General features: G+C 37.3%; 1 protein-coding gene across 2 annotated transcripts; it reads right to left on the bottom strand.

The window, feature by feature from the left end:
• Nucleotides 1–625: 625 nt before the first annotated feature.
• On the bottom strand, nucleotides 626–8,621 carry VHP2;2 (Inorganic H pyrophosphatase family protein). 2 transcript variants are annotated; one of them, XM_088688784.1, is made up of 15 exons: nucleotides 8,438–8,621; nucleotides 7,446–7,784; nucleotides 6,802–7,005; nucleotides 5,854–6,005; nucleotides 5,608–5,755; nucleotides 5,402–5,534; nucleotides 4,773–4,945; nucleotides 4,148–4,268; nucleotides 3,797–3,984; nucleotides 3,187–3,624; nucleotides 2,920–3,084; nucleotides 2,674–2,829; nucleotides 2,074–2,185; nucleotides 1,187–1,406; nucleotides 626–995 (listed from the first exon to the last, which is right to left on the bottom strand). In XM_088688784.1, the coding sequence occupies exons 2-15, from the start codon at nucleotides 7,536–7,538 to the stop codon at nucleotides 896–898; spliced, it is 2,403 nt and encodes an 800-aa protein (XP_088544910.1). In that variant the 5' UTR covers nucleotides 7,539–7,784; nucleotides 8,438–8,621; the 3' UTR covers nucleotides 626–895. The 2 variants fall into 2 exon arrangements, with proteins under 2 accessions (XP_088544910.1, XP_068303569.2); XM_068447468.2 differs by having other exon boundaries at nucleotides 7,446–7,779.
• Nucleotides 8,622–10,212: the final 1,591 nt, after the last annotated feature.

The raw sequence follows: 10,212 nt of genomic DNA, 5'->3' as shown, positions 1-10,212 counted from the left end.
TGATAAAGAAAACGGAATGGTTCGAATTATGATGTTTGTACGGTGAAACGATGTTACGTCGTTATATTAGGAGAAATGATTCCTTACATGCGAGAAGCCAAACTTGACCCATGTACAATAAGACAGCTCTGTTGTAATAATGTTGGTACTAAACCAATTTTATTACTATAAGAAGGTTATTACTTAATAGATGTATAGTTACAACAATTATTTTTTGACTTGGTTTTACTTGATGAAAGTTCTATGGATACAAAATACTATTAATAGTGAAGTATGTCAATTTTCAATATGTTGACATTAGGAAGAAAGAAACACCTCATCTCAAATAGCTATTGCATGCACGCGTGTTTAAAAAGATATGCGGAAGAGTCACGTTGAAGTTCTTACCGACAAATATTACTTTTTGGAGGCAAGTTTTTAGGACGGGACTTTGAAAAATTGTAACTTATTACAATCCGAAAAGCTTCACGATCCAATTAGCCTGTTTGTCAAAGTTTTGATCTTTAATCTGAGCCGTGTTATACCAATTGAGAAACTCTTCGACATTGCCTGTTCGTCAAGCTTTGAAATACAGAACATACAACCAATCTGTCGAATAAAAAAGTAACAGAATGCTCGAAACAGATGATAAACTATGTATTTTGATCAATTACGTCGAGGATAATACGTCATAAACTACATATTACTGTTAATACGCTAATTAACATTAATTATTCGAGATCCAAGTCAAAAAGAAAAACAAAGACAATTTGGTATGACTACGAATCAGGCACCCTCAATGTACATAAACAAAACCTCTTTGTATATTTTCTGTATATTTTGCTTCTAAGTAATCAGCAACTCAAGATAAGGGGGTGCAGTAAACTGGCACAACCGGAATCGTTATAAACAACTCTCAGAGAAAGACCGGAGCCATAACCAGCGTTATAGTTGCAAGCATTTTGATGAGAACGTGCAGCGAAGGTCCGGCTGTGTCTTTGAATGGGTCACCCACACTGCAATGCCGAAGAAATTCAGAATCGGGCAGCAATAAAAGTGCAAGGAAAGGCACATGAAAGAAAGAACTAACTACAAGAATTATTAAGGAGATAGAAGCCAAATGATTGTTATGAAAATACTTTCTACTCCCACAACTAGGCATGTTCAATGTCAAGAGAGAAAAAAAGAAGATATCAAGAGAACTTACGTATCTCCTGTAACTGCAGCCTTATGGCAATCACTTCCCTTGCCACCGAGAACCCCTGTCTCAATGTACTTCTTTGCATTATCCCAGGCACCTCCGGCTGTGTTGAGGAAAAGTGCCATAAGAATACCGGAAACAGTTGCAAACATCAGCATGGAAGCCACAACTTTAGCACCAAGTAGAGGTTGCCCATTGTAGTATCCAAAGATCCGGAACACAATGCCTGCAAGGAGTACGAGCAAGAATTAATCCTTGATCATGAACCGCATGGTAAAGCAGAATGTTGATATGTGAACGCTAATCATTTGACAATAATGCTAAGAGTTGCATCTTTTTCATCAAAAAATAAATAAATAAATACTAGCTCCTTCCATCAACCAATCCCACATCCAATTTACCAGTAACATAAGGACAAATTGAATCAGAGAACCATATTCCAAAAATCGAGAGTAAAACAACATTTATATAACATGTTCACACAGCTTTCACAATAGTAAGCACCCTGATCCTGGAATTCAATGCGGCAGTATAACAAAACATAAAGAAACTTAAACCATGTGTAGCATACTCTCGAGTTTGTTCTTTTACTCTTATAATTCAAACATAATTATGCAGGAACACTAGACTTCCATTATGCGATTTGTTTTAATCAATGCCCCAGAATTAATTTCATCACAATTCATAGCAGCACAACCAAAGGAAAAGAGATGCAATAAATGAAGATATATACATGGTAAAAATACTTCTATACTGTGCACAAAATAAGATATAACTTTATGCAGCCCTTCATATAGAAATAATGCAACTCCAATTCACACATCAAAAAGCAGCCATGATAAATCGTGTCCAGTGGATAAAGGAGTACAAGTGAAATAAAATAATTAACCCACCAACAGCTATAGGTGAAATAATAGCCAAGGCACCAGGTTTTATCATCTCCCTTAAAGATGCAGATGCTACAATAGCAACACAACGAGCATAATCTGGCTTCTCCTTGTACTCCTACAGAAAGCATGTCAGGAAAAGCATAATTAGAAGGCTGGTTTGATTATTTATCCAACAGTTGTGCGCACACACTGTTGTGTACCATCATGTACTCTAATTTTTTGCCATCATCTTCTTTTCTACATTCTCTCTGTTCACTTTTGAATTCTTATTTCAATTTACTTACAATTATACCATTATGTTTTGACAATCAGTTCTAATTTGTTGGTAATAAATGAACATGTTGAATAACTAGTGTAATTAACTAGTATTTAAATGGGGAATTGTCATTAGCACTCCAAAAATCTCATTCTACACTCCTCACAAGTATATTTTTCTTTCTAATTATAGAAAGTTTGGAGTGCCAAATGAGATTTTTGGAGTGCTAATAACAATTCCCTTTAAATGACGTTTAGAACAATATTTATTGTGGTGAAGCTGTGATCCCCAACAAAAGCTTTAGCCAAGGTCAAGAATATGGGAATTTCTACAAAAGCATTACTCACCATTATCCCAGGCCTCTCGATAAATTGCCGCCTTACTTCCTTAACAACCTCTTGTGCAGTTCGCCCAACTGCTGAACAGGCCCACGCGCTAAATAGAAATATCAGCATAGAGCCCAACAATCCGCCAACAAAAACTTCTGGAATGGCAATATCAACCTGGCAAACAGTTAAAATTTCAAATTAAGAAACAACTGAATGGTATTTGTCAGGGAAAAATATCAACTGTGAGATAGCTGTTCTGCTTACCTGTTTGAAAGGTTCACGTGCAAATGCAGCAACCTCGTCCATATAAGCACTAAACAGAAGAAAAGATGCAAGTGCAGCAGATCCTATGGCAAATCCTTTAGTGGTAGCTTTTGTAGTGTTTCCTACTGCGTCTAGAACATCAGTGATCTCCCGAACACTTTCAGGCTGTAAGGATACATCAAATCCAAATTGTATAAAATAAGAGAACGTAGAAAAAATAGTCTTCACAACTGAAACAAAAATCTTAATTTCATCATTACAAGATACCTGCTGACTCATCTCTACAATTCCACCAGCATTATCAGCTATTGGACCAAACATATCCATAGTGAGAACATATGCAGCAGTACTGAGCATTCCCATTGTTGCTACAGCTGTGCCAAACAGCCCACCAGTTGGAATTCCATGTTCGTCTATAAGGCCAGAGGTCTGGCCCAGCCAGTAAGCTGAGATAATAGATACACTAATGACAAGAACTGGAAGAGCAGTTGATTCAAGACCCAAACTGACTCCAGCAATTATATTAGTCCCATGACCTGTGGAGCTTGCAAGAGCTAATGTGCGTACAGGCTCGTGTTTGTAGTCCGTATAGTATTGGGTGATAAAGACGAAGACATATGCTGTGATGATGCCAACTAGCCCACACAAGGCAAAGTTAAACCACGCAGATGGTGCTTGCTCAGTATAAAGCAGCCATCGCGTAGACTGTACAAAAGAAACAATCGCAATGACAAATAATGTCTTAAAACTCAAACCAAAGGAAAACTTATGCTAGGCTCTGAAACGTAAACTTCAAAAAATAAATAAAAAATAAAATTTCACGAGACAACCAGAGGAAAAAAGATGAAACATTGTTCGATGGTCAGTGGAGTATTACCGCACCAAATGTCAGAACAGCCAAGAGTATTGTAACAGAATATCCTCTCTGTAGAATTTTCATTGGATCCTCGGAAGAAGCCTTTCCACTGGAATCACGTGTACCTCTAATTGAGAATATTCCAACTGATGAAATCACCAGATCAAAAGAGTGAACAACCAGAGGAAACAAGATGAAACCAGATGCATCTGCACAGGCAGTGAAAGAAAAGGTGAGTGTTTAAGAGAAATAGATGGCCCTGGTTTGAATAAAACCAGTAACAACACTAATGAAATGGCCAACAAACATATTCGTCGCCAAGGTTGAGTGGCTGTGTGTGTGAATGCATATAACACCACAGCTTGTGCTTGCCTTCGATTTTACAACGTTGAGCCATCGTTCCCCCAAGAATCATAGCACTAATAATTTCAGCAGCAATACTTTCAAAAAGATCAGCACCACGGGCTGCACAATCTCCCACATTGTCTCCAACCTTAATTTCAATTATCAAAGTAAAGCCAATAAATTTACACATTTAAAGGTAGCAGGCATAATACAAATTTATCGGTGCTGTCCTCAAATATGGATAAAAGGACCAAACCATTTTTCTCCATTCTAGTCTCTCTATAGAATCTGCATGCAAGCTAATGAATGTCTACAATTATGATACACTTTTAACTGAGAAATATATATTATACTTTTGCCAATTATCCTTTTCTCTTTTTGTAATTTCAATCTTAGTTAATATATATATATATATATATATATATATATATATATATATATATATTGGGTACTCAAGGAATTCCTACTAATGAACTTAAGCTTAAAACATTGTAATCAAATATAAATATTTAACTGACCTTATAGCCCATAATGGGGCAAGGCTAGTATAGGACTAATAAAACAGTTGATATGAAACACATAAAATTGGAAACTAGGCCTTCAATGTACAAAAGTTCCGCCTAGGATTTCAGGGTTGAAAGATGAAAAATACCAGATCAGCAATCACAGCAGGATTCCTAGGGTCATCTTCGGGAATTCCCTGCTCTACTTTTCCAACAAGATCTGCTCCAACATCAGCTGCCTTGGTGTATATTCCACCTCCCAACTGAGCAAATAAGGCAACAAAAGAAGCTCCAAATCCATATCCAACAAGCAGAAGAGGCACTGAAAATTAAGTACATCAAAGTCAAGCACCTGGTCTAAAAAATAATGGAAATAGTAACTGATGTACAAAGATGAATATGCAGTCAAACAGCTAACATCATCATATAGATATTAAGTTGATACCATCATATATAAGCATTAAACCCATATGTACCGCTTACTGTATAGAACAACAGGTTATACCAGGGCAGATGGGTAGTCGCAAGTTTGTAAATACATTGTCAAACAGATTGGAAATATTTTCACTAGGATGGAGAGAAAAAAAAAAAAAAACTCATATCTAAATAAATCACCACAGGGAATGCATGATAACCCAAAAGATTAAGAGGATACAGCAGTACACTTTATCGTTTCGTCATAGGATCATTGAAGTAGGAATGAAAAGACAGAAGTTCTTTAAATTGATGCAATAAATATCATAACCATAGCCAAGGAGCAAGGACAGTCAACACGTACAGTCAGTAACCTTCATTGAACCTGGTGAATCCACCTCCAACCAAACATAAAAAATGGCATACAGGATGGCTATACCAAGTACAGCCATACCAACAACCACCAAAGCAGAAAAACCACCAGCACGAACAGCTATCTGCACATGGTATTTTCCCTTTAAGATATGAATTTGATGTGTTCTCAAACAGTTAACTACATAGGTCACATACCTGTAATGCCTCTCTTGCAGACCGTCTAGCAGCACTAGAGACTCGAACATTTGTACGAACTGAAACCCACATCCCAACATACCCGGCAGCACCTGAACACAAAGCTCCCAAAAGAAATGCAGCTACCGTAATATAAGCTGAAGTGAACCTGCATCAAACAATCATCATCAATATTTATTAACAAAGAGTTTCTTTTGGATTGGGGTGAAGAGGACAGGTATGAATATAGAAATAAAAAATTATCACCTCCCGAGACCAGATGCTTCTTGCTGAGGTGTTGGTCTGCGAAATAAATATATGCAGAGGATAACCGAAGCTAGTAAAATTGCCATCTTAGAGATGGTTCCATACTGGGTCCTGAAGAAACCTTCAGCTCCATCACGTATTGCATCTGATATCTGAAAGGGGAAATGAAAAGCTCTAAATAAATACATGTGGAGCTAAAGAATTCCACCTTTCAACTCTAGTTCTGTCCCAGCTCTAGTTCACTACCCAAAATGCAGTCAGGCCATTGACTATTATTATGCCCTTCATCACTCATAAATAACCAGCTTATGATTCTTTGGACTCTTCAAGTATGCAAAATGAAACGAATTCAGTCATTTGTTTACTGGACAACCATGAGGAGCTACATGTAACACCAACACATGAGTTAAACGTATCGTGAATCCGTGATATGCTTGGTATATTATCCCTCCATATTGATTTTTAATAAAAAGAGGGGCTTGGTGTTTGGAACATGGGACGTTGGCTATCATTTGGTTGTTTGGATAGAAAGGAATAGACAAATATTTGAGGATATGACGGCGAGAAGATTGATTATTTGTCGGAAAGAGTTCCCTTTGGGCATTTCATCAGAGTTCAGGTAGAGCTCGTTTTATCACTTTTTTTTCAGATTGGAATTATGCTGTTAAAAATTGCTTAGTGTTGTTGTCTTGGATGTCTTCGTTTGCTGGTTTATGAAGGCAAATGATGATTTTTGTCTTTGATTGTTTTCTGTTAGAGGACATCTTGTTCGAGTGTTGTACCATTTGCATTTTATTAATAAGGTCTTGTTTCCTATAAAAATATATAACTGAATGAGGAAATAGACCCTGATTGTGTACATCCAACAGATTGTGAATGAACAGAGTGTACGTTATATATATATATATATATATATATATTAACTTTAGTGGCAGTTTACAAATGTACCTGTCCCATCTCCGGAGGTCCCTCATCCTTTGCGAGAACCCATTTAGCCAGGTACATAGACACCAAAAAGCTGATAATACAAATTGAGACGACGAATACAATGATAGGGGAAGTACTTGCTCCAACGTAAAAGACCACTCCAAGTGCAAGAAGTAAAATAACAAAAAGAACACGGACATTTATCCGCATCAGAATCCGGAAAATCTGCGCAAACGTACAATGGAACAAGAATTCACTTATGGAAGTGTTAAAATAATTTCATATATGTTCATAGTATCATGTAGGTCGACATAAGCATGCACTAATTTGCTTTCTATAACCAAGGTGCCAAGCCAAAAAACACAAAAAAAAACATGTAAAGATAAGTTCAAATATCTAGCCTACATAAATGGTTATTCTTATGAACAATTTCAATGTACAGCTGTTGCCCCATATGAATTATATTGCGACTTTCTGCATCCATCAAATCCTTGTCACCACCGAAGTGGATATTGTTTTTCTCAACTTTTTCTCTCAATTCAAGGCAAAACAAACAAAAAAAGACAAAATGTGCCTAGACAATAACATTAGCAATTTAAGTTTTTCCTGCACTAAACAGACACGAACTAAAAACCAGGTGCTAAAAAGGGGTATAACATTCTTACCAATGGGTTGTAAGATTTACCACGCATGTTAGGGAATGTCCTCGGCCTGTCTTGGTAAGGCCCCAAATTACCAACCTCCACATCAACATCCATGACCACAGAATGGATGGAATTCACCTTCCGGGCTACAGGAAAAGGACTGTACTCGCCACCTTGGGGCAAGTCGCCCCCTGAACCTGGACGCTGAATTTTGAAAGATCTAATTCAGCCAGGAAAAAGTACTTCACGCACTTCACCTCATACAAGTAAGAACAGTCCACTAGTCGTCTCAAACCCAAAAACTACTCTGTTTCCCTCCCAAGAACTCAAAATTTCAGCCTTTAACGCCAAGCCACTTCGCTGTTTAAGAAAAATCCATTAGTTTGTAGACTATATTATGAAAATTTTCTTTCTTCATATTACATTTATCGAAAAAATAACATAAAAAAATGAAAAATCACAAAGGGAAAGGAATTGGATTGATGTATCAGAAATGACACAAATAAGCTACCTTTTCATTACAATAAACTAACAGATCTCCTATTCATCATAAAACATTCAAGCCTCATAACGAAAATCAGCATTTCTGACACACAACACATCAAACAAACAAACCTTACTCCATTTGTGAAACCACAATCCTATTCACTAGAATAAACTGATCAGTTCCAAACCCAAACAGGACAACAACAGCTATTCAAATGCCGAATTCGGTTTCAGAAACAATGCAATCAGAGAGAAAACACAACAAACGAAATAATGATCGGAACAAAAGCCCAATCTCTCACCTTCAGCCTCATTTTCTCGGCACACAAATAAACCAAAATTAAAAATGAAAAATTGAAACAAAATTCACATAAAATTCGCATAAAACCCAACTAGATCCAAATGCAAAAACCCTAAATTTGAAAATTGAGGGCTCCGAATCAAAGCGATTATTAAGATCTCTACCACAACCAAAACAGCAACCGAAAAACGAGAATTGCAGAGATAGAGATCAAAGAGATTCTTACCGGTGAACGAGTCAAATGTATGAATGTGATTGCAGAGAGATTAGGTTAGGGTTTCAACAGCTCCTGGGCGAGGTGAACTCGTAGACTTTTCACAGAGACAGAGTTTAGAGGGAGAGAGAGGGAGAGAGACAAAATTTTACCAGTGAAGTGAGTTTTTGGGTGGGGGGATTTGATCAAGAATGTCACTGCACGTTTGGCACTGTGACTGTTTTATTCGGTTTTTTGAACACCTGGCAAAATGCCATGTCAGCGACCCAATTGGATGATGCCATGTCAGTGGTCCCGTCATCGGGTGCCACGTCTGCTGCTGTTGGCTTGAAAACTGAAAAGTATGATATTAATTAATTAATTTCCTTCTAAATCAACTGATTTCATTATTCCAAAATAACATAAAAATCCACACAGATATATTAAATGAAATATACTCCATACAAATAATTTGGTGGGAATCAAATCCCTTAGGTACTGTTTGGTACGTTGGATGCGACAGGACGCACTCGTCTTACGTTTGGTGCACCAATTTGTCTAGGACATGCTGTCCCATGGAACGAATTTTAGTCAATTTTTTGTGCCACATTTCCCCTGGAACGACTTGTTCCAGCCCATGGAACACAAAATTATAATTTTTTGGACAATAATACCCCTCCTCTTTTTCATTAATTTCATTATCTACCTTCTCTCTCCCGTAGCCTCCCTCTCTTCTACCCTCCCTCTCTCTTGTAACCTCTTCCTTCGACCCCACAAACCCAACAACCTAGGCTAACCCAATCCCAGTAAACCCATTCGAACCCAACCCCACCTTCCTCCCGCCGCCTCCCTCCTCCTTGCTAGTCCCACGACGAGACCATTGTTGCAAAAACCTCAAGACCATCCACTCGCAGGACGTGGCCGACACTATCGCTCGAGGGATGAGACAATGAGGATTAGGCGAAAGATGTGAGGGATGACGTTGAACTCGTTGGCGGTGACTCAGGTAAGGTCGAACTCATCGAAGTGGATGGGTACGATTGTCATTTAATCCTTCATTTTATTCCGCCCTGAGTGTACACTAAACGTAGCATGGAACCTCCGTCCCGTTCCGTTCCATCCCGTTTCATCCCGTCTGCGTACCAAACGGTACCTTAATGAAAGGGATCTCAATCTTTTTTATTACAAATGAGGATTTTTTTAGTACAATGATATATTTTATATTAAAGGGAGGGAAAAGTTTGGTTAAGTTACACGATGAGTAATCTAATTTGGTATCGAATTCGTCATCCACGAGATTCGAACATAAGACATCTCACTTATAAGTTATAAGTGAAGAGGAATATCACTAGACCATAATATTGAGTGGCGAAATAGAGTTAGTATTGGGCTACTCCACTTAGTACTACAGTCCAATGATATTCCACTTCACTTATAAGAGAGAGGTCTAAAGTTCGATTTTCACCAAAGGCGAATTTGAAGGTTTGCCCATTGTGAGACTTAGGGCTAGTTTGGTATTGATGTGCCATGAAAAAAAAAAAACTATTTATGTTGTGTTGTGACACTAAGCAGCTGTGAAATAAAGCAGTAGAGTGTTTGACAAACTTTTTTGTAAACGTGCTTTTAGCCAAAAAAAAAAAAAATAGTGTTTTAGTATTTAGTAAATTTTTATGTAAAATAGTTGTGACTATCTGAAATGATCAAAAAAATGATATAGTATTGGTCAATTACTAAATATACTTTATTCTATTTTTAAATATTTATAAACTTATCTCAAATATTAATTAGTAAGACAAGATACTTCAATA

Source organism: Pyrus communis, chromosome 17 (genome assembly GCF_041283825.1).
Source record: "Pyrus communis isolate YQ-2024b chromosome 17, ASM4128382v1, whole genome shotgun sequence".
Taxonomy (NCBI): domain Eukaryota; kingdom Viridiplantae; phylum Streptophyta; class Magnoliopsida; order Rosales; family Rosaceae; genus Pyrus; species Pyrus communis.
Note: the sequence above shows the minus strand (reverse complement) of the source record. Positions and strands in the feature narration are given on the sequence as shown.